Source organism: Bos mutus, chromosome 4, assembly GCF_027580195.1.
Source record: "Bos mutus isolate GX-2022 chromosome 4, NWIPB_WYAK_1.1, whole genome shotgun sequence".
Classification (NCBI taxonomy): domain Eukaryota; kingdom Metazoa; phylum Chordata; class Mammalia; order Artiodactyla; family Bovidae; genus Bos; species Bos mutus.
The window spans coordinates 110,963,238-110,990,336 of NC_091620.1; the positions used below are offsets into that span (position 1 = coordinate 110,963,238).

The 27,099-nt window shown below is 46.4% G+C and overlaps 2 protein-coding genes across 2 annotated transcripts in view; both read left to right on the forward strand.

Moving 5' to 3' along the window:
* The window catches only part of LOC138987575 (ATP-binding cassette sub-family A member 13-like), a 37,945-nt gene extending 34,959 nt beyond the window's left edge, over positions 1-2,986 (forward strand). The window contains exon 4 of the mRNA XM_070368865.1: positions 2,824-2,986. Coding sequence (XP_070224966.1) covers positions 2,824-2,986 — 163 coding nt within the window. The remainder of the gene's footprint in view (positions 1-2,823) is intronic.
* A 2,377-nt stretch (positions 2,987-5,363) lies between these two features.
* ABCA13 (ATP binding cassette subfamily A member 13) overlaps positions 5,364-27,099 on the forward strand; it is a 351,879-nt gene continuing 330,143 nt past the window's right edge. The window contains exons 1-11 of the mRNA XM_070368866.1: positions 5,364-5,411; positions 6,029-6,192; positions 8,530-8,660; positions 10,792-10,925; positions 12,057-12,221; positions 14,492-14,691; positions 16,437-16,564; positions 17,262-17,362; positions 17,704-17,883; positions 20,160-20,347; positions 21,271-21,410. Of these exons, the coding sequence (XP_070224967.1) occupies positions 5,364-5,411; positions 6,029-6,192; positions 8,530-8,660; positions 10,792-10,925; positions 12,057-12,221; positions 14,492-14,691; positions 16,437-16,564; positions 17,262-17,362; positions 17,704-17,883; positions 20,160-20,347; positions 21,271-21,410 (1,579 nt within the window). The remainder of the gene's footprint in view (positions 5,412-6,028; positions 6,193-8,529; positions 8,661-10,791; positions 10,926-12,056; positions 12,222-14,491; positions 14,692-16,436; positions 16,565-17,261; positions 17,363-17,703; positions 17,884-20,159; positions 20,348-21,270; positions 21,411-27,099) is intronic.

The following is a 27,099-nucleotide window of genomic DNA, read 5'->3' on the forward strand; positions in this document are numbered from 1 at the left end:
TGTGGAAAGAGAGGGTCCATGTGGCAAACTGTCTTTCTTTGGGGATGGAAAGGACCACCTCCTTGGTGTTGATCAGAGAATTTCACACTGAAATTACATCCCACAGGGTTATTTTCCTGGGGAAACCGACCTGCAGTTAGGTTGGGGGTTAAGTCTTGGTTTTAGCATGGGGGACCATCCGGGGCCTGTGTATTTTCCCACATCATGAAGTCAGCCAGGATCGTCCCTATTAGAACCACTAGGAGGGCGGGTTAAAATGCAGAGTCCTGGGCAGCCTCCTGGCCGAGGGTGGGAGGCAGACTCAAAGTCTGTACTTCACAGACTCCCACTCAGTTCTGACCATTTCTGTGGAAGTCTGCTTCCTGGAACCCCATTTTTAAAGATGAAAGGAAATCTTTTCATAAGCATGTGATGTTATGTTAACGCTTCTCCTAGAACTTGACATTTACATTGGGCCTAGATCTTACCCTTTTAGATCATTGCTCTGATGGACATTATTGTTGGCACAGTTTACATTCCTCAGTATCTTCTAGTGGTAAAATTATTCAAGGCTGAAATAAATTGGAGAAGGAAATGGCAACCCCCTCCAATACTCTTGCCTGGGAAATCCCATGGACAGAGGAGCCTGGCGGGCTACAGTCCTTGGAGTCGCAGAAGAGTCTGACACGACTTAGCAACTAAACAAACAACATAAAATTAAAGGGAAAAACAAACAAACAAACCGGGAGAGGATATTTCTTATAAATATGACAAAGGGAAGCTGTGTTTCAAACATGAGAAGACAGGGGACATCCCAGCAGAAAACGGGGCTGTGGCCTTGACCACCCAGTGGGGACGGCCCTCTTCCCTCCTGATCGCTAGTCCTTGTGACCTGGCCTGACATGTGTCCTTTTTGTCTGGGGCTGCTCTGCTTCTACCCACAGCTGACCTCTCCTGGGGAGGCACCCCCCAGTGCTCCCTGGACATCCCCCTGAGCCCCTCTGCCTGACGCCCCATCTTCATAATGCCCAAGTGGGTCTAAAATCAGGGGTGAGACACACAGACTTGTCTCTGGGCTGCCCTGCTGGGCTCCCTCTGCCCGCCCAGAGCTTCCTGCTCACCCCAAGCTCAACGGAGCCTCGGGATGGTTGACCCACCTCTTGGTTGGACTTGGCGTTTACCATGGGGCTCCTCCTGCCTCTTACACCTGCAGGGCCTCACTCACTGCTGTGTTGACCCCCGGCATGTTGCTTGAGGCATGCGGTGTAATCAATGAGAGGAATGAAATGACTAATAAACATATAAAACGACTGAGCCTCACAGATAATAAACAGACCGAGGACAGCTTTCTAACTGTATTGTTTTTCATTTTAAAAAAATTTATTATTATTATTATTATTGGCCATGCTGCAAGACATGCAGGATCTTAGTTCCTGACTAGGGATCAAACCTGTGCCCTCTGCAATGGAAGCATGTAGTCTTAACCACTGGACCATCAGGAAGTCCCTTTTATTGTTATTTTTAAAACTGAAGTATAGTTGATTTACAGTGTTGTGCCAATAACTTTCTCATTTTAAATTGGCCAAGGTTTTAAAAACTATTGATGTGGCTGTGTCTGGTCTCAGTTGTGGCACACGGGTCTTCATTGTGGGGCAGGGACTGTCTAGTTGAGCTGCACGGGCTTAGTTGTCCCGCAGCATGTGGGCTCTTAGTTCCTCGCCCAGGGATCCAACCTGCATCTCTTATATTTCCAGGAGGATTCTTAGTCACTGGACCATGTCCCTGGACAAGTTTTTAAAAATTTTTATTTTATTTATTTTTTTAAAGACAGTATTTTTATTTTTAATATAAATTTATTTATTTTAATTGGAAGCTAATTACTTTACAATATTGTATTGGTTTTGCCATACATTGACATGAATCACCATGGGTGTACACGTGTTCCCCATCCTGAACCCCCCTCCTACCTCCCTCCCCATCCCATCCTTCAGGGTCATCCCAGTGCACCAGCCCCGAGCACCCTGTCTCATGCATTGAACCTGGACTGGCGATCTGTTTCACATATGATAATATCCATGTTTCAAAGCCATTGTCCCAAATCATCCCACCCTCTCCCTCTCCCAAAGAGTCCAAAAGACTGTTCTTATACATCTGTGTCTCTTTTGCTGTCTTGCGTACAGGGTTATCGTTACCATCTTTCTAAATTCCACATATATGCATTAATATACTGTATTGCTGTTTTTCTTTCTGGCTTACTTCACTCTGTATAATTGGCTCCAGATTCATCTACCTCATCAGAACTGATTCACATGTATTCTTTTTAATGGCTGAGTAATACTCCATTGTGTATATGTACCACAGCTTTCTTATCCATTTGTCTGCTGAGGGACATCTAGGTTGCTTCCATGTCCTGGCTATTATAAACAGTGCTGCGATGAACATTGGGGTACACGTGTCTCTTTCAGTTCTGGTTTCCTCAGTGTGTATGCCCAGCAGTGGGATTGCTGGGTCGTATGGCAGTTCTCTTTCCAGTTTTTTAAGGAATCTCCACACTGTTCTCCATAGTGGCTGTACTAGTTTGCATTCCCACCAACAGTGTAAGAGGGTTCCCTTTTCTCCACACCCTCTCCAGCATTTATTGCTACAAGTTTTTTTTTTTTTTTTTTTTGAGTCCATTATGGATGAAGGTCCAGGAGAGTGGGCTGTTGGGGCATTGGAGGAAGTATAAATGGGCACAGGCTCAAGTGAGGACAATTGGGCCTTTTGGTACCAAGAACCTTAAACTGCTGAGGAGACTCACCTATAGATGAGTTCTACCTGGGTATTTACTTCATTTATTTAAAGTTCTCCTAGGTTCCCAGCTGCAGCTGCTCCTCACCAGAAGGTCGACAACCTGGCCTTCTTAAAAGAGATACAGGACCTTGCCCAGGAAGTTTATGAAGTGATGGACAAGGCTAGAAACTTACAAAAACTCTGGGCAGAAAGATCCAAGACTCCAGGCAAGTAAATCTCTCAGACTCTTCACTTCATCCTGGTACTTGGGGTTGCTCATTTAGCTAATGAGAACAAAAGACATTCATTTAAATTTTTACCGTAAGTATATTTGGTATATAATTTTTACCACAGGCTCTCTGAAGCCATTGTTTAGGGCTTTTTTTCTGTGGTGGTTCCCTTCGGCAGGCTCCATTGATTAGGATTGGTGATTCACTGCATCTCCAGCCCCTCACTCTCTGATGGTCAGGGGTGGTCACTGGTGCGGGGGGAATGAAAGGTCCAGCTCTGTTACCAACTTGGGTTCTTGGGCTCCTCGAAGTCAGTAGAAATTGATCAGAGACCAGATGAGAAATTCAGGTGAGGCTTTATTGAGGCCCCTGCTGCCCAGAAGAGAGCGAGATCAAGTGACCGGCTCCCTTAAGTGGGACGAGGGTGGGGCGGGTGAGTGGGTCATATTGGGTGATCTGCCCCTGGGAGGTGCAGTCTGCAGGGCTCATGTTCAGGACAGTTGGATTGTGGCCTTTTTTATCCTGTTCATACTTTAGCCCAACTGCAGGAGATGTTTGTCCCAAGTAGGCCCCAAGTCCAGCCTGTCTCAGCAATGTGTCTCGGCTTTTCCAGTGAAGCCATCTGCACACCCAAGCGCCCAGGCATGTCCTCAGTGTTCAGAGGCACTGGCATCACTTGGAGGTCACAGGGCTTTTTGAAGCTCTCCTGTCAGGAACAAGGACTGACACACAAAGAGATGCTCCCATCACACCCTCCACTCGGGAAATGAGAGTTCTAGGAGCCTGTGTTAGTAGCTGGAAGCAGAGGCCAGAACATATTTCTTATTTGGTCACAACCAGATTCCAAATATAATCTGAAAGTCACACTTTCATGTTCCTCTCCCTCTTCTATCTTTTTCTTTCTCTTGTTTTTCTTTACTCTCCCTTTATCCTCTCTGTCCTGTTCTGTACGCTCACAATGCCTGTGGAATTGGAGACTGAGAAAATAATAGATGGTTATTTGGTGATTCCATTTAATTTATTGGTTATTCCAATAAATAATTAATGGCAAATGGTTGAAATTTGGTTTACCAGTTAAATCACTTCCCTGGAATTTAACAACAATGTGTTTTGAAAGGAGTGACTGTTTTCTTCAGATTTACTTCTCAGGTTGTTGTAATCATCTCTCAGAGCAGGACTCTGTGATTGGCATTTGATTTTGGAGCTAGAATAGGTGCTTGGCATGTGCTGTCTGGCTGCTGCCTGAACTAATATCTCTGACGTCTTCTTTTTGTAGATTCTCCTTATGGTTCCAGTTTTTAACAGTAAGTATTTTAACAAAAGTTTGAAACTTAGTCTTCAGAGACATAATGGCATTGACTGAAAAAAAAAAGCTGAGAATTATGTTTTTAAAATATTTTTAATTTTTGAGTTTTTGGCTGCATTGTATGGCCCAAAGGATCTTAGTTCCCTGATCAGGATGGAACTCATGCCTCCTGCAGTAGAAGCACAGAGTTCTAACCACTGTACCGCTGGGAAAGTCCAAGAACTATTTTTTTTTTTTTTTTTAGAATTATGTTTTATTCAGTGGACTTGCTGAGGACTTAAGCCAGGGACAGCTTCCCTGATGGCTCAGATGGTAAAGAATCCGCCTGTAGTGCCAGAGACCCAGGTTCGATCCCTGGGTTGAGAAGATTCCCTGGAGAAGGGAATGGCAACCCACTCTGTATTCTTGCTTAGAGAATTCTATGGACAGAGGAGCCTGGTGGGCTACAGTCCATAGGATCTCAAAAGAGTCAGACTTAGCGACTAATGCTTTCATGTACACTTACAGTCTCAGTTCTCTCTGAGGAACTGCTCTGAAGAGGCAAGGGAGGAACCTGGACATGTAGGAATTTTTGCAACACAGACAGGGAAGTCGGAACATCGAAAGATTCCTGTTGATTAAGGAAAAAGCAGATCTTGTGTGAATGAGCTCAGTGCCTCTCCATGCATGGGAAGATGCAAGAGTCTGGGCTCACTGAAATCATCCTTTGGATGTGCATCTTAGTTATCTGGGCAGTGTCTGGCTCTTCTCCATCCTGAACCTCCTCAGGGTGCGCAGGGGAGGGGTGTGGAGTTGGGGGGTGGGAGAGTGGCCTCGGATGCAGCGCCTGCTGGCTTGATGGTTGCAGCGTTCCCTGTTTACTGATATGACAGGTGACATTCTTCTTCCACTACGGTTAAGTTCAAAGCACTGATTTTAAGTTTATTCTTCAAATACATCTTTCTAGTGATTTGATTGTTAGTTAACACTGTATAGAAGCTGTATTTGAGATAGCCAGAATCGTGCAGGAGATGGATTAAAAGGCGAGTTTACTTTTCTGAAGGAAGGTCGTGAGTTTAGAAACCCAGAGGGTGAACATGGCGTTGGGTGACGCAGGGCAAGTGGCCCTGCTCTCCCACTGGAGGGTGCCCAGGTTCCGTCCCTGGCAGAGAGCTAAGACACCGCAAGCCACAGCATAGCCAAAAAAAAACAAAAAAAATGATTCTTGTGTATGGCACAAACCTTTGACTTGCATTAGACACACAGCCTTCAGTTAAGGCCCCAGTCATCGCCGGGGGACATTTTGCTTTCCAAGGGACATTTGACAGCGTGGAACGTAGCTTTGGTCACATGTTGGTGGGTGCGGGGGGAGGACGAATTTTTGTGAGGATGGAAGTATTCAGTTATTGACACTATAACTGATATAGTCATGATTATGCTCAGCTGCAAGAACAGAAAAAACCCAGATAACAGTAGCTATTCCAGTTTTGTTCAGATTTGAACAGTTCATCATCTGTTTCTAAATCTATCTCAACATCTTAGAAATTGGTTCAGCTTGTTACAAAAACAGACGTCTACCTCTCTTCCCTGGTTCAAACTTCCACAACAGTTAAAAAACCAACCTCACAGAGTAAATTTAAAATCGGGTCTGTTCAAAGTAGTGACTCGGGAGGTGCGACTTTGGCCCCCAGGGTCTCTACGTTCTTACAGCTGTTGTGGCCCTGCGCCTCCCCGACTCCCACATGGCATTTTGTTCCATCAGATGGATCTCAATAAGACCGAGGAAGTGATTGAGAAGCTAGAGAGTCTCCACCAGCAGCCTCACCTCTGGGACTTTCTGCTTTTACTGCCAAGACTCTACACAAACACCTTCCACGTTGCAGATGTCGTCCTCGCGGGCGGACACCTACTCCACGCGGTTCTGACGTAAGTTAAAATGAGAAATGCAACCAGCTACAGAGGATTTGGTTCATCCTTCTCACTTTTTTTTGTTGTTGTTTGTTTTGCTTTGTTTAGTTTTGGCTGCGCTGGGTCTTCTTTTTTGTATTTTCATCTTTTTCCTAATTTTATTTTTAATTGGAGGATAATTGCTTTGCAATGTTGTGTTGGTTTCTTCCTCCTCACTTTTTTATTGAGAAAATACATCTCTGAATGATTGCTACAAGAAAAACAGGCATTATATCCCTGGAATTATATCACCCAGAGATGGCCGAGCTCTTGCTTCGCCACACCTGCCTCGCATTCCCTGTATAAATATTTTACATAAGTGCAGTGATGCTATTCAGAGCATGTGCTCCCTGATTTAAACAATATAATGTTGCATCATTAATGTTTCCTGTGTCCTGATAGTCTTCAGATGAATAACATTCCATTTTGATAAGGTACTGTAGACCGCAGTTTACTTGATAATTTAGAACTGGTCTTTGGTTGTTTCTGAGCTTTTCGTTACTGGAGATGTGACATGAACATAATGTTACTGAGTCCAAGCTTGCTAAGCTTGCTCTGCTCGCTGCATGACAGGCCAATGAATCCAAGAGATGGGGGGTTGAGGCAAGGAATCCGACTTTATTCCGAAGGCTGGCTGGCTTACTGAGAAGATGGCCAACTACCGTCTTGTCGGGGTCTGGATGCCGGGTTCTTTCATGGATCACAGATGGGGGATGGTGGGGGCACAAAGTAAAGAGGCCATTTAATCTTGCAAGTATCTCCTAGAATGGCAAGCCTCAGGCAGGGGGTGTGTTAATTTCTTTCTTTCTGCCATCTCTAAGTGGACAGGGTTCTGAACAAAGGCACTTGTCAGGCAGAGGGGCAGGATTCTCTGAGGCAGGACATTGTATGAGAGTAATAATAATTATTATTAATAATAATAACAAAACAACAGAAAGCACATCAAAGAAACAGTTCCTATAAGGAGTCAGAATTGACTTCTCCTGCAACAATAACACTTTAAACTAGTTTCTTAGTAAATGATGCTCAGTCTTACCAGTTGTGGTTCATGGAGCGGCATGCTGGTCTCCTGTGATGGACCTGACCCCATGTTACCCTGGGTTGAGATAGGAGTGAGATTTAAGCCCCCAATTAAAGTAACAACCTTTTGCTTTCCTTTCCCTTACCTTATTTTAAATAGCTGCTGCTCATCAATCACCGCTTTCACGTCTGTGTTCTTGCTTCCTAGTTACACCCAGGGAAACGAGGGCTACCTGGGGAGGGGAGGGATCTGCAGTTTGAGCAGAAAGTTTACTGTGTATAAAAGATACCCGGAACAAAGCTGGGGCACTCAGCCTTTGGAGGTGACTCTGCTGGGCCCACAACAGTGCTGAATAAACCCGGCTGTTCTGCATCTTTGAGTGCTGCTTATCTCTTTCTGACACATGGTTTCCATAACAGGGTGACCTTTGAGAGGACCCCTTCCCAGGTGGCTTCCCACATTTTAATAATGTGGTCTTCCTCCCCTCCCCAAATCGGACTCTGTGTAAATCTTTTGTACCAATAGGGTATTTTATTAGTAAAAGTTGATATTCTTTCCAGATTTTAAACCATGACTTGTTTTCTCTGCCATCAGTGAGAGCAGTCAGTGTTGTCCTCAAGCCAGGGGGGAGGAGTCCTTTTTCCAAAGGGGGCCCCTGGCCTCTGCAGCAGCCGGAGCTCCCTGTGCAAGGGGCCAGAGCCCACTCTGAGAGCTCCATAGGCCCCTTCCCTACCCACCATGGAGGGCAGCTCTCCCCACTGGAGTGTGCACCCCCAGGTCCCTGGGTGGTCCAGGGGCTGCTGTGGGCAGGAGTATAAGGTAGGGGTGTGGATGGTGCTTGGATGTGCAGGCAGGAGGTCCAGGGGTGCAGACGGGGCCTTTGAGATTCAAACAGAGCTGAGGTACAGGCAGAGCTGGGGAGTGGAGGGCGGGGGGACCAGGGACTCCTACCCCTTCATTCTGGTGCATAACTCAGAATCAGAACATTATGAAGTTGAACAAGGCTTCCCACAGGGTTCTCCAGTAGGCAGGGGGTCCCCGGATATTAGACTGAGTGTCCAAACTTGACACAGGAGGGCTGATGAGCACTTTTCTGAGGTCACAGCACTTGGCACCTGTCGGCTTCCCGAGTGGACCAAAGAACGCGCTTAACTTTTGTTAACTTTTGGTCCAGGGAGTCGGGGTCACACTCCAGCCCTGTGAGTTCCAGCCACATCCTGCTGGGGTGGGGCGGGGCGGGCCAGGGGGATGCCACCTGTTTTGCTAATGGTGTTCTGGTTCTGCTTCATTTCCAGGTCCTTATCAGCTCTAGAAGATTTAGATTGGCTGCCTCTCAACCACACCTTTTTCAGGGTCTCTGAAATGGTGCTAAAGGCGGCTGTTTCAACGCTGGCATCCCTGCAGGAGAGTGGAGCCATGGCCACAGGTGTGGGCATCTTACCACTATTGTGACATTTCACTGTTGTACTGGTTAAATTTATCAGCAGCCACCACAGAGCTCACATGCTGCTCAAAGAAATGATTTAAATAAAATATCAAATGCAAGAAAGAATCGGTTGTTTCTGATAGAGGTAGACTGAAAATTTGAAACTCAAAACAGCTTGATTTTCTACCAAAATTCTGCAGTCATTTCTAATAAATATGTTATTTTTAATTAAAAAATAACTGATTTTAAAACTCTTGGATTGTGCCCTCTAAGAATAGACCTGTCATTGGTTCTTTTTTTTTTGGTTGTACCACTCGACTTGTGGGATCTTTGTTCCCTGAGCAGGGATGGAAACCTGGACTCCTAAAGGACGTACAGAGCCCAATCCATTGGATTGCTAGGAAGTCCCATTAGTTCTTTGATTTCAGCCTTTCTTCCCTCCTGAACTCCTATTATTTGAAAAATATTTGAAGTATTTGAAAAACAATAAGAGCAGAAAGGTGATATGGATTTAGAACCATCCCCCCACCCCCAACCGAATAGTCTTTCCACAGGAAAAGGTGAAATGACTTAGCTTGACCCAGGTATCCTTTCTTGTTTCCTTAAATTTTCATTTTCTTTTATTTTACTGACAAAATTGTATATATTCAAAGTGTACAAGGTAATGATTTGCTATATGTATACATGGTAACATGATCACCAAAAACAAGTTATTTAAAACATTCAGCACTTCACACAGTTGCCTTTTTTGGGTGATAATGATGTCTGAGTGATAAGTATATAATACGGCATTGTTGACTGTAATCCCAGCGTCATGCAGGAAATCTCCAGCACTTACCTTTAACTGAAAGTCTATACTATGACCAATATCTCCTTCCTGGCACCTCTGCACACACAGGAAGTACTCGTTTTAATCTCAGAACCTGTTTTTTCCCCAAGCCAGATTCCTGGGTAGCCGCCCCCTCCCCTCCACTTCAGAACCTACCCAGAGTTCCCTGTGACCCTGACTTCCTGGCATCTTCACAGCAGTAATTTCAGGGCAGGTGAAGTCTCGTAGGAGGGCTTGAGGTGGAGGCTTGTGTAACTGTAGCACTCAGCTGATGCTTGTTGAATCATGATCTGAAATGACCTAGAGTGGGTTTCCAGATGCAGCTTCATCTTGGAATTTGTGTGCTTTTAGGTTTGAAGTTGCCATACTCCCCGGAGGTCACCCGACCTTGGAGGTCTCAGGTGTAGATTTTGGGGCAGGGGTTGCCACTTCTGTATGGTGTTGCTGGGTTACTTGGGTACCTTATGGGTTTTATATCTTGATTAGCTCTGTTATGGGAAACTTTTTCTTTGGTTTTAAATAATTTTTATAAATATAATTTTAAAGACTCCACAGTATTTTGTGCTATAAATAAATCATATTTCCTTCCTTCCTCCAGTGCCAGACACTGAATTGGTTTTCAATATTTAAACAGTGTAAAATCAGTGCAGTAATATCATGGTTCGTGACTTTTCCTTCAGGCATTTATTAGGTTTCTTCAGATAGATTTTTTAAAACAAAATTATTGGGTTCAATATGTGAATTTCATAAACTTCTTGCCATTCCCTTTTCCAGGGAATCTTCCCGACCCAGGGATTGAACTCAAGTCTCCTGCATTGCAGGCAGATTCTTTACTGTCTGAGCCACCAGGGAAGCCCATTATCAAATTACCCTCTAGAAATTTGTGGTCATTTATGCGCCAGGAGGTGGCTCAGTAGTAAAGAATCCACCTGCTAATGCAGGAGATGCAGGAGATGAGGGTTAGATCCCTGGGTCGGGACCATCTTCTGGAGGAGGAAATGGCAACCCACTCCAGTGTGCTTGCCTGGAAAATTCCACGGACAGAGGAGCCTGGCTGACTATAGTCTATAGGATCTCAAAGAATTGGATAGGGCTGAGCATGCAAGGAAGCAAGTGATGTATCACCGCAATCTCTGTAGCTCTGGATTAGCTTCTGTTTGCTCTTCCTGTGAATGGTCCAGTTGGCCTTTGCACTGCATTTGCCTTTCTGTTCGAAGTGGAAAAGACATCATTTTCTAAATGACTTTCGACCTGTCACAGTGCTGCTGCAGCCGACAGTATAAAGCACTTGTTGTCTTGCAGAGTCAGGTTACAGCCTGTCCGTGAAGGAACTGATGTGGGACCCACAGAAGGTTCAGGCTGACCTGAAATCCCAATTTGGCTTTGATGACCTTCATGCAGAACGAGTCCTGAATTACTCTGCTGACCTAGACGAGGTACGCACGCTCGGCTGCTCTCACGCTTTGGGTTTCTCCCCAAGGGCAACTCTAGAACCTTCTCCTGGGACCTCGGGGCGGGAGTTCCCTTACTGAAATCTGGCTCCTTGGACCCGGTGGGATGCTGCTGTGTCTGACTGTTCTAGAACTGCTCCTTCCCTCTTTCCTTGACACGTGATCCTGCCTCAAACACAGTTTGGATGTAATAGAACACCTCTAGGCAGCAGGGGGACAAGCCAGGCCCCTGAGGGTGGGAGGTTGTGAAGGCCAGTGGGGTCCAGATGGGGCAGAGGGCATGAAGGGACTGCTTTCCAGGCAGAGCGATGCCTGGGGTCTGGGGAACCAGCTGGCTTCACCAGATCAGAGCCTCACTTTCCAAACTGTAAAATCAGGGGCTCTGACCCACTGACCCCTCCAGGCCCCACTAGCAGCTGCTCCTGCTGGTCTGGGAGGCCCTTACCTGCTGACCCTTTGGTCTCTTGGCACATCTGTGGGTGCTTCTGCTTCTCGCAGGGCAGGAGCCAAATACTGTAGCCCTGTCTCCTTCCTGTGCCTGCTCCCTCAGACCCCTTTCCCACCTCCAGATAGGATGACACCATGATTGTTATAAAACTATGTAATAGAGGAACACAGTTCACTCCAACAAGAACATACATGTTTAATAGCATTGTATTAGAGAAACTTCATGTGAAGGTCATTCACAGGAATAAAGGGGGTTTGGTTTCAAAATATTAAGTGATTTCTGACTCAGAACTCTGATCCAACTTCATCCGGCTCTGATACTTAGAAAATGATTTTGGCAAAGCAAATTTGTGAGTCCAAGGTATCAGTTAAACTGGGCCAGCATGTGGGTGCCTTTGGCCCAAGGGAGTGGAGATGAACAGTTTCTGAAATCATCCTGTGTCCTGGAGAAACTGAGATTCTCCTGAAAAGGGTCATCAGCTTACTGCTGCGCTCTGAAGGCCTCCCCTCCAGGTAAATGCATGTGAATGATAGCGCTCTGTCAACTTGTTATGTCTTCAGTCAAACAAATGTCGGAGCTTTTTCTTCGGCAAGATTGTGGTATTATTAGGAGAAAAACATCCCAGGAAAAACACGCTGATTTCTAAATAGTTGCTGTATCATTGGCAGATCCCCACAGACGGTTCCCTGGAGCAGATGCTGTGCTCAGCCTTGTCTGGCTCCTCCGAGGATGAAGATGACCGAGAGGGTCGCCCTGCAGACTGTGACCCTCAGTGGTCAGCGGCCAAAGACAACCTGGTCCAGGCGGTCAGCCGGCTGCACCTCTACAGACAGGTGACGTCCACAGTAGACACCTGTCCTGGCGTGCCCACACCGAAGCACTTTCCTCCTGAGTGTTTCACTGCTGGGTTTAATTTATTTATCTAACCCTTTGGATTTTTTTCTGGGTTTGGTTTCTTCTCCTGCCCCCCCCCATTTATGTACTTTTGGCTGTGCTGGCATTTTGCTGCTGCTCTAAGACCTTTCTCTGCGGCAGGTGGAGGCTACTCTCCAGTTGCAGTGTGCAGGCTTCTCACTGCAGTGGGTTCTCTTGTGATGCGTGGGCTCTAGGGCACACGGTTCAGTAGTTGTGGTGGGTGGGCTTAGCTGCCCCGCAACATGTGGGATCTTACCCACGTGATCCCTGACCAGGGATTGAACTGGTGTCCTGCACTGGCAGGCGGATTCCCAACCACTGGACCACCAGGAAGTCCTGAATTCTTTTTAATACTTTTTTTTTAAATTGAAGCATAGTTGATTTACAATGTTGTATTAGTTTCAGGTGTGCAGTTTTATATATATATATATATATATTTTTTTTTTTTAATTTCAGATTCTTTTCCCTTAGAGATTCTCATAAAATATTGCATATAGCTCCCTCTGCTATACCGTAGGTCCTTGTTGGTGATCTTATTTATACTTATTATTTTATTTTATTGTGTGGAGAACACTGAACATGAGATTTACTCTTTCACCTGATTTTTAAGTGTCCAGCACAGCAGTGCTGCCTACAGCTCAGGCCATCCAGCAAAGCCCAGCGAGGGTGCACCTGGCTTACTGGAGCTTTACAAGAGTCAGTCCATTCATCACTGCCTGCCCCCTTCCACATCTTTCTGTGGGGGAGGCCTGAGGAGCCCCACAGCCTGGCCTCCTTCTGCAGCTTCATATGCACACAGACAGCACCAGGGATCCCTCTTTATTTTATTGAACTATAGTTGATTCACAATATTATGTTAATTTCTGCTGTTTAGCAAAGTAAATTTCTGCTGTTCAACTATATATACACACACATTCTTTTTCATACTGTCTTCCATTATTGAATATAGTTCCCTGTGCTATACAGTAGGGCCCTGTTGTTTATCTATCCTGTATGCAATCATCAGAAAGTTGAAAGGGACAGCAGTGACCTGACCAGCATTGCCACGGTCAGTGGAAGCCTTGTCTGGGTGGCGAGCTCGTGGAGAAACGGAAGATAGTCACCGCACAGCCCTGTTCTCTATACATCCCCATCCTTTCAGTCTGGGCGGGAATGCCCTGTTTTAGTGTAATGTTGATAACCCACAATATGAACCGCCTTTAGAGCCCCCAAGTTCATGACATAAAATGATATTCAGTAACTGTGTATTAGCTATATAATTTTCAGACATATGAATATATTTATACCATTCCACATCAGCTTAGTTTTTAAGATTTATTTCACTTATTTAGAAGTGTACATTATTACCTTCGGACTTCCTGATGGCTCAGCAGGTAAAGAATCTGCCTGCAGTGCAGAAGACACAGGAGACTCTCCAGGCTGGGAAGGTCCCCTGGAGGAGGAAATGGAAACCCACTCCAGTATTCTTTCCTGGAGAATCCCACGGACAGAGGAGCCTGGCGGGCTACAGTCCATGGGGTCATGGAGAGTCAGACATGACTGAGTGACTAAGCACTGTTATATTACCTTTTCTTTTGAAAATGGGGAGAGGGGAAGGAAAAAGAGAAATTGGGCCAACGAAACAATTGCATGCATCCGTTGTAGCAATTTGCAATTTTTAATTTCTGAGTAGAAATGAAACCCTAATACAGTTGTTAACAGGTGTTTCAATCTGCCAACCACATAAAAACAGGCCATCTGTCACCTGGAATAGTCTGTTGTTATTCCTGTCTTTTTTCCTCTTGTTTTTGGCTGTGCTGAGTCTTTGTTGCTTTGGGTGGGTTTTCTTCAGCTGCAGCAGTGGAAGCTGCTCCTCAGTGTGGTGCATGGGCTTCTCATTGCAGTGGCTTCTCTTGTGTTGGGCACAGGCTCTAGGGGGTGTGAGCTTCAGTAGTTATAGTTTGTGGGCCCGGAGGTTGTGGCTCCCAGACTGTAGAGCTCGGGCTCAGTAGTTTTGGTGCGTGGGCTTAGGTGCTCCTTGGCATATGGAATCTTCCCAGACCAGGGATCGAACCTGTGTCCCCTGCATTGGGAGGCGAATTCTTATCCACTGTGCCACCAGGGAAGTTCTGTTACTATTTCTTAACTAAACTCTATCATTTCCAGTTTATTATTGTTGATAACAATGTTCCTGTTTCTTGACATTCAGGTATTTGATCAGCAGTGGAAAGGCAGCCTCTTCCAGCAGGTCCTGGCGGGGATTGGCCGTGGCCTGGAGGCACTGAGGACTCAGTCTGGGGAGGGGAGCCAGCCCTGGAAGGTGGTCAGGGCTTTGCAGGCCGCTCTCCTCCTCCTGAATGACAGCGTGGCAGCAGATGGCCCCGAAGGCAGCCACACACCTACCAGGATGTAAGGCACTTTTTCCTGTTTGGTTGTTGACGAGGTTTGACAACTCCAGTTTTAAAGAGTGCATGACTCTTAGGATGCTTTCTCTGTAACCCCAGTTAGACAACAAAGGGCTAGTTAGCAGCTGCAAAGTGCGAGGCTTGTATTGTGGACCCTGGTAGGATTGTTTGCAGCAATCTGCGTGCCTGTACGCCAAGGAGGCCTGGCGTGCTGCGATTCATGGGGTCTCAAAGAGTCGGACACGGCTGAGTGACTGAACTGAACTGAACTGACATGCCTGTACAGGTTTAAAAACAACCAATGAGGGTACAATGTTTGAGGCGGTTTTCAGATTCTTGACCTTTAGGTCTTATGTCTCTGATATTTGTTTTAAAATGAACAAAAATATTTTAAAGGTCCTTTCCTGTAAGGAAGTACCTATTTCCTTATTTCTTTATAACTTTTTGTGTAGTTGAAATGTTTACGTGAGGTCCAGAAATATTTCAGAAGTAGGAAAGGTGGGTCACGTGTTTTCGTGTTTAAGATACTGAAACCAGCACTCACATGGAGGAGGGAGGAGTCTAGAGTGGCATGGGGTCTGTTTCTTCAGCAGAGGTGGCTGTTTGTAGTGATTTGATGAATCTTGTGTTGTTCGGTCGCTGAGTCACGTCTGACTCTTTGCGACCCCGTGGACTGCAGCACGTCAGGCTTCCTTGTTCTTTACCATCTCCTGGAGCTTGCTCAGACTTGTCCATTGAGTTGGTGATGCCATCCAACTATTAAACTCCTAAAGTTAGGGCTTTCCTTTGAATAGAACAAAACTTGAGTGGTTGCCCAGGGCATGTGGGTGCTGTGGTGAGGCTTCCCACAGGAGGGAGGGGCAGGCACCACAGGAGGGGTGAGGGGTCAGCCAGCCGCAGACACTTGCCCGATTAGCTGGAGAAATCATGAGACACATGGTCCTGTCTCATGAGAGCTTCACATACAGAACACGAACGAGGGCATTAAAACCTTCCCTGCTTGGCTGTCTACTTTAAAGCTGTTAAAAATAGCACCTCTGTTACTTAATGCACATCAGTAGAGACACTGCAGTGGGTCATCTTAACAATCCTGCCAACTTCCAGTGTGTCCTGGCACTTCTGCCCAGGGTCCTGCCTGGATTGTGATGGACCACACTGTTGGGGGCCCCAGGAGCCCTGCCCCCGCTCTTGGCTTCTCAGGGATTCGGGGCATCAGTGACCACATCGTGCTCTGAGCCCACTGACCAGGCATCCTCCCGAGTGACCCAGAGTTGGAGGAATGCGACTTGCCCGCGGTCATCCTGTCAGGCCCTGTTATGGAAGCCACCTAACAGGGTGCAGGGGTCTGGTTGGAGCTGGGCAGCCTGGACTCCACCACACACCATCTGGACATTGAAACACTCTTAAAATACACTTCTGTGCAAAACTTTTTCTAATAACTCAGGTTTCATGCAAATGTCTTTAAATCTCACCTGGAATTTTATCCTAATCCTTGTCTCTTCTACCCACTACTCAGAATAAACTTTTCTGTTTTGGGGTAAAGAGAGTATTTAATCCATGTTCAGCCTAAAAGAATCTCCAAATTGGAGGATTCAGGGGATACGATCTGTCAGGAACTTGGTTATCTGTGTCTGTGGGGACGTGAAATCCTGAAGCTGTGGGGGATTCTCCTGGGAGCGGGATTTTATTTCCCAAGGAGGCCCGTGAACTGCTTTCCATCGAGTTTCATTTGTATATTTCCGCCCTCAGATTACTGTATATGCAGAGACTGCAGCGCGTCCTCCGGAAGCTGCCCCCGGGGCCGGCCCTGACGAGACTGCTCCAGCTAGATGGGGCTCTCAGGAACGCAGGGGCCCAGGATCTACACCTCGTCCGAGGTAACTAGTGCCAGGCTTATTTGTCCACACTGCACATCAGGGCAAGTGTGAGCGCAGGGAGGGCAGACTCCAAGCCGCCAGACACCTGTCGGGTTTGCAGGTGAGGTGCAGGCGTGGAGTACATACTGCCCGAGGTGCTTCAGACCTGGCACGTCCAGGCTGAATAAATAGCTTGTCGCCTTGGAGGTCACACCCTGCTGCTCCCTGTCAGCCTCCCTGGGGCCTGGATGGGCTCCTTCCTGGGACCAGGTCTGCTGTCCCATCCACTCCCATCCCCGGTGCTTGGGCGGGACTGATGCTCGCACCCCTCCTCTGTTCCCTCCCCACGGCCCTGGCATCCCCCTGGGCTGAAGGCCTTGTCCCCCTCGTCTGCCCAGCACTGTTCCCTGACTGAGACCATGACTGTGGTCCCAGGAGGCGGCCGTGTGCACTGGGCAGTCAGGGTTCTGTCCCTTCTCATGGTGGAGGGGGAGCGAGGTGGCTGACGGAACCTCCCCTAGTGAGTCTTCAGAAAGAGGAGCCAGGATCGTGGTGACTTTCTCAGCTCCCTCCTCAGGGAGACAGGAATGTCTGACCGCAAGTCTGGGTGCTGACACGCCTGCTTCCAGGGTTCAGTCTGTTATTTGACAGCCACATGTTGAGTCAGGCACGGAACAACCTGAGGGGCTGAACAGTAACCCGTCTTTCTGTCCTTCAGAAATCCTCATTTGCCTCGAGGCTTCTGCCAACAACTCTAGATCCCATGGACCTGGCCAATCGAAACTGGAAAAGGACATGCTTTTTAAGGAGTTAAAGCAGGTAAAACAGCAAAGAATCATAAATAAACAACTTGGCTAGAACACTCGAGAAAATCAAGTGGCATTTCCTTTTGCTCCTGCTTTTCTAGCAAAGTAAAGAGAACAGTAGGCAGTTTTTATGCCTTTTTTTGGCCATATTGTGTGGTATGTGGAACTTCCCCAACCAGGGATGGAGCCCGTGTCCCCTGCACTGGCAGGCGGATTCTTATCACTGCACCACCAGGGAAGTCCCAGTAGGCAATTTTAGAGGAACTTTGTTTTCTCTTGTAAGTCTGGCTCCTGTTCGTGGCCTCTGGCTCAGAAACTGTCTCACGTTGCTCTCCCTGCCTCTGTTTGTCTTAGTTGCTGATGAATAAGAATGCCACTTCTCTCTGCCTTGGTGGGTGCTTGTTGGAGACGGGAGTTCCCCTGCGTCCCAGAGTGGCTGGCGTCCAGGAGGCCCTCGGGGGACTGACCTGTGGTCCTCTCCCCTCCAGCGAGGCCAACGCTTTACACAAGCTGCTTGGGTCCGTGCAGGACTCTGTGAGTACCCACCATCTGGCCTCTTCCGGGCCTTGGGAGCTCATTCCTGAGGTAGATTCACTGAAGATATCCATCCTGGAGCTGTGGTTTTATGAGGCAGCTGCTGATGTCGTCGAGCCCCAGCTTCCCCGGGACCCCAGACCTTGTCTGGCCGCCTTAGGAGGTTGTGTGCCCCACCTGGCCAAAATCTACTTGATGTTGAACGGATCTCCCCAAGAGCACCCAGGACTGTCCCCAGGTCACATCTGCTTCCCTGTATCCGGCTCCACTTCCAGGTGCAAATGCCACAGCGGGTGGAGCCGTGTCCTGAGGTCAGTCAGCGGTGGTCCGAGTTATAGCTCCAGTGGCCAGAGCTTGGTGGGCATGTGCTCTCCCTACGTCGTGCCCAGGACCTGGGGCTGCCTTCCCCCAGTATCTAAGTGTGCAAAGTGTGCAGCATTAGTGAAAAGGACCGTGTCAAGTCCAGCCCACGTTTTTCCTACTGAACACTGTTGTGTCTGCCCAGTCATGTCCAATTCTTTGTGACCCCATGAACTGTAGCCCGCCAGGCTCCTCTGTCCATAGGATTCTCCAGGCAAAAATACTGGAGTGAGCTGCCATTCCGTTTTCTCCAGGTTATCTTCCCGACCCAGGGATCAAACCTGGGTCTCCCGCATTGCAGGCAAATTCTTTACCTTCTGAGCCACAAGGGAAGCCCTACTGAACACTGGAAGTTATATGAACGTTCATCCTTTTTATTGATAGTTCATCTCACTTTCAGTATTTCCTGTTTCACGTTTATCTTCTTTCATATAAACCATGGAATAAAATCGGTGAAAAGATGAAACTAGTGAACTGTAGTAGTAGCAGTAGTGTAGTTGCTCAGTCGTGTCCAACTTTTTGTGACCCTGTGGACTGTAGCCCACCAGGCTCCTCTGTCTATGGGATTCTCTAGGCAAGAATACTGGAGTGGGTAGCCGTCCCCTTCTCCAGGGGATCGTCCCAACTCAGGGATTGAAGCTGGGTCTCCCCCACTGCAGGCAGATTCTTTACTGTCTGAGCCACCAGGGTAGCGTGTCAGTCCAGTTGGTGTTTTCTCCACACCTGCTCTGTGAGGGATTGTGGGTGGAGGGGTGCACGCCGGCCTGACTGAGGAGGGCGGGGGGCAGCCTGGGTCCCTGGTGGGGCGCATCCTCCCGGATGAGTGTATGAGCTCGTAAGGAGGCTGGGGACTGGAAGCAAGGAGAACTTGGGGAGAGTGCTGGCCAGAGGCAAGGTGTGTGCAGGCACAGAAGCCATCGCCTGTTGGCACAGCCGTTTTCCTGCTCTCAGTTTGTAAACTCTTTCCCATATCTGTAAGGCCTATGTCATGTCGCCCATGGGCTTCCCAGGTGGCTCAGTGGTAAGGAACCTGCCTGCCAATACAGGGGACTCAGATTCCATCCCTGGGTCAGGAAGATCCCCCAGAGAAGGGAATGGCTACCCACTCCAGTATTCTTACCTGGAGAATTCTGTGGATGGAGGAGCCTGGCAGGCATGGAGTTGCAAAGAGTCAGACACGACTAAGCACACAGCACACTTGGAGCCAATAGAGCCGGCATCTGCTGGTGTTGTGAGGTCGTTATGTTCATATATTTATGTACATGTGATAGCCTTTCTGATGGGGCTTAGGCTATGTGTCACTAACGAACCCCTAGAGTGTAGCAGGTGGTTCTGATGGTCCCACCAGATGCCTCTCTTTTAGCTGCGGGAGCCTGGGGGTAGTTGCAACTGGGTTGGGGCGGCTGTCTCCTCCAAGTGCCAGGGTCCCTCTGCTCCTTGTGGCCTCTTCATGTGGCCCCCAGCAGGGCAGCCACACTTCTCCTGTGGCAGCCTGGGATCCCAGGCAAGAGAGTGGGGCTGGGAGCCGATGTCCTCAGAAAGGGTGGGGCCGGAAGGGCCGTGTCCTTCTGCTCTGTGCTGGTTAAACGTGGGTCCCAGCCTGGCCTCGATGAGCTGCAGGGACCGGTTACAGGGCTGTGATGCTTGGAAGTCTGCTCCACTGGGATCATGTGGGCAACAAGCCAGTATAGACGGGCTTGAAGAGTAGGTGCTCTCTGGTTGATGTCTGCCTGCAGCTGAATTTGGGGTTTGTTCAAGTGAACAGACACACAAGTCCAGGACTTGGTGGTCCCAACCCTACGTGGTGCAGTTCAAAGGGACCCGCTGCTGAGTGAGAACAGGGCAAGGCTGCATCACAATTGCCCACAGTTTAATCACTTTATGGACCACAAGCCATGCTGTATCTGCCTTTTCAGAGTCATCTTTTGCAAGCAGTCATTACTGGGCACACAAGTATGCCAGTTTCAATACCAGAAGATGCCCCGGACTGGCAGGACCTAGGGGCACAGCTGCAGGAAGCGAGCCTGCCCTGCACTCGGCTCCTGCGGCTACTGAGAGCTGATGTCTCCGCTGCTGACTGTGCAGACCAGCTTTTCTCCACAGTGTAAGTAGTAGCTGTTAGGTGGAAAACATCTGCACTATCGGAAACCGAAGGGATTCCTGTGGCTTCCTTCTATATGAGCGATAGGTCAGCATGGCATATTCTACTTATAAATAGTCACTTAATTTTTTTTTCTATTTTAAAAATATTAGCCTGTTTGGTACTATTGGAAAGCATCTACAGGGTATAAAATAGTAAACAGTCCCTTTTAACCATTGGCTTAATCTTTCACAGGAAATCTAGAACCCTCATTTAGTCCAAGGAGCTTTATTTAAGAAAAAAATATATATATATATTTTTGGCAGCTTTGGGTTTTAGTTGAGGTGAGAGGGCTTAAGGTTGCCTTGGGGCATGTAGGATCTTAGCTCCCAGACCAGGGTTTAAACCTACATCCCCTGCACTGGCAGGCAGATTCAGTAACCACTAGCCCACCAGGGAGGTTCCCCAAGGTGCTTGTTTACCAGGTCACCCAGGATGCTTGAGTGAATCGCCAGCAAGTGGCTTTCAAAGGAGCTGTGCTTTTCCAGAAAATCCGCCTTGCTTTTATTTTCTCAAACCATGGATTGTACGTGTAATGAATTTCCATTCTCCTCAGCTGCTAGGATGTTCAAAGTCGAATATGTCAAATGGGAAATGTGTTTTTTGTAACTCAGAACTCGCTTCATATCGTATCCTTTAATTTCCCACTTTCTCCTCTCTTGGCTTGTTGTCTTATGTTTTATGTATTTCCATAAAATAATTTTTCCTCATTTTGCAAATCAGGATCGGAATGTTCATAAATAAGAAAACGATTTCAAATGTTCTAATGTCCTGTACAATCGGACTGTCAGACATTCGTATATATTTGTACTTAGATGAGTTTGTGATAAGACCTTCTGGAAAATCATTATTAAAAGTTGTTTTTTCTGGATTGGTTTTAATTGCAGGATGTTTGATACACTTGAGAAAGCACAATCATTCCTGGAACACACACACTTTTGGAAAGCCTTTATGGGGTTTATCAGGAAGACTTGCGAAGTGGCTCGATATGTGAATAAGCAGGAGGGTATCCAGAACAGTTCACTGGGTAAGTCGGTGCTCTGGACTCCAGCCATGTGGGTGTTTTCCCCATTTGCTGTGGCAGCACAGCTTCCTCAGAGACAAGCAGTCCCTCCGAGGGGAGGGGGCTGACAGCGGGGGCTTGCCAGCACAGGCACACTGAGCTTTCCCGTTTACTCTATCAGTGGTAACAAGACTGACCACAGGTCCCAGCACAGTGACTGCTTCCACTTTAAACTGGCCCAGTTTGGCCCATAAATACTTATCTGTACAGACTCATCGTAACCCAGCCTTTGAAAGTCCAGATGCTCTGTGTGCGGTACCACCTCCCTTGGCAGTGTGCCTGCCCCAAGTACCCGTGGCAAGTAGATTCCCCTCTCTCCTTACCAGTGTCAGAGCCAAAAGCCCCTTAAAATATGAACTTTACAACTTACAACTACAGAACTCACAGAGAATCATACTGGTCTCCGAGAAGCTGTGCTTTTAGAGAAGATGCTGGCAGGGATACACCTCCATCTCTGCGTCAGCTTCTTCTGGGTCTAGAGCTGGGGGTGTGCTTCCATCTACCTTGGGAACCACGTGCCTGGTTCTCCTGTGTTACATAGGCTCTGGTCCCATGCGGTCATCAGCATCTCCTTGGAGCCCCTGTGTCTTGAGCTTGGGGATTGGGGCCTGGGGATGACAGTTTCCTGTTCCTTTTCTGTGGCCGTGTCCATCTAACACTCCTTCCTTCCTCCTCAAACTGATCCGAGGGGCTGCTAGAGACCCCATGTCTTTGGTTCTTGGTATCAGACTCATCAGCTGTGAGAGGGGTCCCTGCATTCACTGTTGTTACTCTCCAGGCTATGTACCCCATATACAGAGCTGGGTCCACGTGGCTTCTCCAGTGGGATGGCCGTGTTCTTCTGTGTTGGGTGCTCATCCTACATGTTGGGTTTCCCTGGTGGCTCAGTGTAAAGAATCTGCCTGCCAATGCAGGAGACAAGGGTTCAATCCCTGGGTCAGGAAGATCCCCTGGAGAAGGAAATGGCAACCCTCTTCAGTATTCTTGCCTGGGAAGCATTCTTGCCTGGCAGGCTACAGTCCATGGGGTCACAGAGTCAGACATGACTTAGCGACTAAAAAACAACAACCTACATGTTAACTTCCTGCTTCAACACCTTGTCCTCCTTTTCATCGCATATTTCTGTACAGTTCTACCATTTCCAGAAACACGGGCTACAAACATACTCACCATGAGCCAGAGGCCCAGGTTCAGAAGTCTCTAGTATTGATAATCACACACAATCCTCATGGCAACCTATGAGTTGGGTATAACTTCATTCCAGAGCTCATGCAGATTACATCCTGCCGGAGTCCAGCTCCAGCAGCCAGGGAATCAGCCTGAAGGGATGAGCGGTGTAGGCGAGTAACGATGCAGCCTCTCATTCAGCTTTCTTGGACTGCATGTTTATTTCAAGCTTTAGGTTCTCTTTTATACTTTGACAAAAGCATTAGGTCAGAGGTTTGACATTTTCAATTTCCCCTCACCCAGATTTATTGTCTCCATAAATCACTGTTGCCCTTCAAGCAGAGTTTCTGCTTCAGGGGTTGTCTCAGAATTGTGTTTGCTTTAACTTGTGATTACATTTCAACTCGTGCTTATATCTGGGCTGCATACCACAAACCTCAGTTTATTTCTTATCTTTGTAAATCCTGTTTGCCCCTAGTATCCTGGTCTCACTATCTCCTAAAAAGGCTTCTAGCTATTAATATCTCTAAAATTCCTAATCTCTATAAGCTGTAGTAAAATATGCTAACATTATAACATTCCTTAAATCTTTAGCTTCTAACTATTTCTAATTATTCCTAAGCCCTAAATTCAGCAAGCTCCTTTGCTATAAACATTTCCTTCACAAATAAGTTTCAGATAACAATCCTTCCCATGGCCTCAAGCTGTGGCCTACGTGCTCATCCTGGAACACTCTTTTGTAAAGATCCTTGAACAAATGTCAATGATTAACTTTATGAATTATTCTCTGAGCACAACTGCAGAAGGCTTTGTGCCTTCTCATGTCCTCTCAAGAATAATAAGCACCTTAATATTCTTTTCAGTCAACTCAGCCGAGGAAAGGAAAAAACAAGTCAGAATCACAAGATCTAGGTCCTTCATCCTGGGTCCATGCCTGCGGGACAAGGAGAGGGAGTTGGGGCCGTGCCTCCATTTTGTCAGTAATGGCTAACACGGCTCCCGACAACATCCCTGGAGGACGTCACAAAACTACTAAGTGTCAAATCCAGAAATCCTCACTGTGGTGCCTGCAAGCTTGACCAGTCGCTTCCCTTTGGAGGGATCCTTGCAGGAGCTTAACTCTGCCTAAACATGCTCCATTGCAGAAATACAGCCTCTTCTGACAAAGAACTAAGTTTTGTTGGTTTCTGCTGTATGTTTTTTTCCTATTACGCTAATCTTTTTTTTTTTTTTTTTGGTCTTTATTTCCTTCCTTCTAGTAAATTTAGTTTGATGTTCTTTTTCTAGATTTTTGATTCTCAGATTTTCTTTTCTAATATATGCTTTTAGGACTATACATTTTCCCCTCTGCAAAGTTCTGCATATATTCCATACATGTTGATACATCATGTTTTACATCAGACCTGCAAATCTTTCTGTATTGAACACACTCAGATTTTAAGGCTTTGGGTAGTGAATGTATTGTCAGGCAGTTTTGATGGTCACATGGAAACATTATTTGATTAATAATGGTCAAGGGAAGTTAGTGGCTCTGGGCCCTTTCCTGACTGTGTTGGATGAGTTACACACTCCTGATTCACATATATCTTTGCTATTCAAAGTGTGGTCCCTGGGTCAGTGGCATCAGCACCGTCTGAGAGCCCATGTCAGATGTACTGAATCAGAGTGTGAATGTCAAGACAACATAGTACTAGGACAAAGCCTATTGGTCAGCGTTCATCTTTAGGTTACACATTCCATATTTTCCTTCCTCCAGTAGGAAACAAAACCAACTGCACGTGATAAGAATTTGTTATTTATCTATAATGGTTCAGTTCAGTTCAGTCATTCACTCGTGTCTGACTCTTTGTGACCCCATGAACTGCAGCACGCCAGGCCTCCCTGTCCATCACCAACTCCCGGAGCCCACCCGAACCCATGTCCATTGAGTCAGTGTTGCCATCCAACCATCTCATCCTCTGTCATCCCCTTCTCCTCATGCCCCCAGTCTTTCCCAGCATCAGGGTCTTCTCAAATGAGTCAGCTCTTTCCATCAGGTGGCCAAAGTATTGGAGTTTCAGCTATAATAGAGATACTAACTAAGTGTTCTAATAACTGGATTCTGTTGTAAGCATTTAAACTGTGCAGTGCAGGCAGTTTTGCAGGCAGATGGAGTTGGGAGCAAACCCTGTTTGTGATACAGACTTTACTGAGTGAGTTATTGGCCTCCCATTGCAATCAGTTTTCTCCTTGGTGACATAGAAATTATACGGTCTACTTTACTGGGTCCTTATGAGGATTAAGCAAGCTAATGTACATAAAATGCCTAGTGCAGTACTGTTAGGCAGTTGCCATAGATGCTAGTTCCTTCTTCTCCCCACAGAAATGATGCCAGAGTAGTACTGTACCACAAACAGTGGCCACGGAATTCACTTTACTGGATCCTATTTTTATTTTTGTTTAAAAAAGTTATACCATACAGACTGGTTTTTCTGGTAGCATTTGCTTTAAAAAAATCTGATATTAATCATACACACCTGTGCTCTTTTTCGAGATGGTTACCATCTTTTTCCCTGTCTTAAACACTTATGAAATTATATACACATAAGCCAATCAATTGCAGTGGGAACTCAGTGAAGCATAAAAACTGCAAGTTTTACGTAATTTTTCCTCTGAAATAGGTGCTAGAGAGATTTAATTACTTGCCTTAAATGAGAAGGATTTCTTTTTAAAAATTAGCTTTATTGAAATATAATTGCTATGTATAACAGATCACATGTGTTTAGATCATGGCATCTGGTCCCATCACTTCATGGGAAATAGATGGGGAAACAGTGGAAATACTGTCAGACTATTTTTTTGGGCTCCAACATCACTGCAAATGGTGACTGCAGCCATGAAATTAAAAGACGCTTACTCCTTGGAAGGAAAGTTATGACCAACTTAGATAGCATTTCAAAAGCAGAGACATTACTTTGCCAACAAAGGTCTGTCTAGTCAAGGCTATAATTTTTCCAGTGGTCATATATGGATGTGAGAGTTGAACTGTGAAGAAAGCTGAGCGCCGAAGAATTGATGCTTTTGAGCTGTGGTGTTGGAGAAAACTCTTGAGAGTCCCTTGGACTGCAGGGAGATCCAACCAGTCCATTCTAAAGGAGATCAGTCCTAAAGGTGTTCATTGGAAGGACTGATGCTAAAGCTGAAACTCCAATACTTTGGCCACCTCATGTGAAGAGTTGACTCATTGGAAAAGACTCTGATGCTGGGACGGATTGGGGGCAGGAGGAAAAGGGGACGACAGAGGACGAGATGGCTGGGTGGCATCACCGACTCAATGGACATGAGTTTGAGTGAACTCTGGGAGTTGGTGATGGACAGAGAGACCTGGCGTTCTGCGATTCATGGGGTCACAAAGAGTCGGACACGACTGAGTGACTGAACTGAACTGAATAACAGATCTCACGTGTTTAGATATACTATTTATTGGGTCCTGACATGTGTGTGTGTATCCATGAAACTATCATTATAGTTAAGACAGGGTTTTGCCCACCTCTTCCCAGTGTTAATTCCAGCCCCGACTCCTGTCCCCAGGCAACCACTGGTCTGCCCTTGGTTGCCATCAACTAGTTTTTTCCTTTTCTAGAAATATATATAAATGGAATTATATAGCGTGTTCTCTGACATCTTTTACTTACTGTCATTAATTAGAACTAATTAGCTTCGGCTTCATTCATGAGGTGGTACGCGTACTCTTGACTGCTGAGTGTGGATACATCACAGATTGTTTATCCATTCACATGACTTACAATTTGGTTCCTGTTTTGGGCTACTGAAAATAAAGTTTTTTTTATGGAAATATGCTTTTTTTCCCTCTAGAAGTAAAATGGCTGGATTATATGGTACGTGCATGCCTAACTTTTTAGGAAAATGACAAACTGTTTTTCAAGGTTGTACATTTTGCAGTTTCAACCAGCACCTTTTCTACCAGAGAGCTCTGATCCTGCCACATCCTCAGCAGCACTTGGTGTGGTCAGTGTAGAAACTTATAGCCATTCCAGTAGGTGTGGTTTCTCATTATGGATTTCATTCGCATCTGTGACTAGTGATTTGAACAGCTATCTTGATGTGTGCTTACGTATCCTCTGTGCATCATTAGTCATGAATTGTCTATTCAGATCATTTCCCCAGTTTTAAAATTAGTCTGTATGTTTCTTTATTGTTGAGTCTGAAATTTCCTTGTAAAGGTAAGATATAGAAGCCTTTTAGCACATATGTCCATTGCTAATATTTTCTCCTACTCTCAAGCCTGTCTTTCCACTTTTCTCAACAGTGTCATCCAGGAGCAAAAGGTTTGATTTTGATCAAGTTCTTCTTATCTTTTTCTTTTTTCCCCAGTGGATCATGGTTTTGGTATTGTAGCTGAGAAGTTTGCTAGCTCTCGAGGTCACAGAGATTTTTGAGCTATGTTTTCCTCTAGAAGGTTAATAGCCTTAGGTTTTAAACAAGG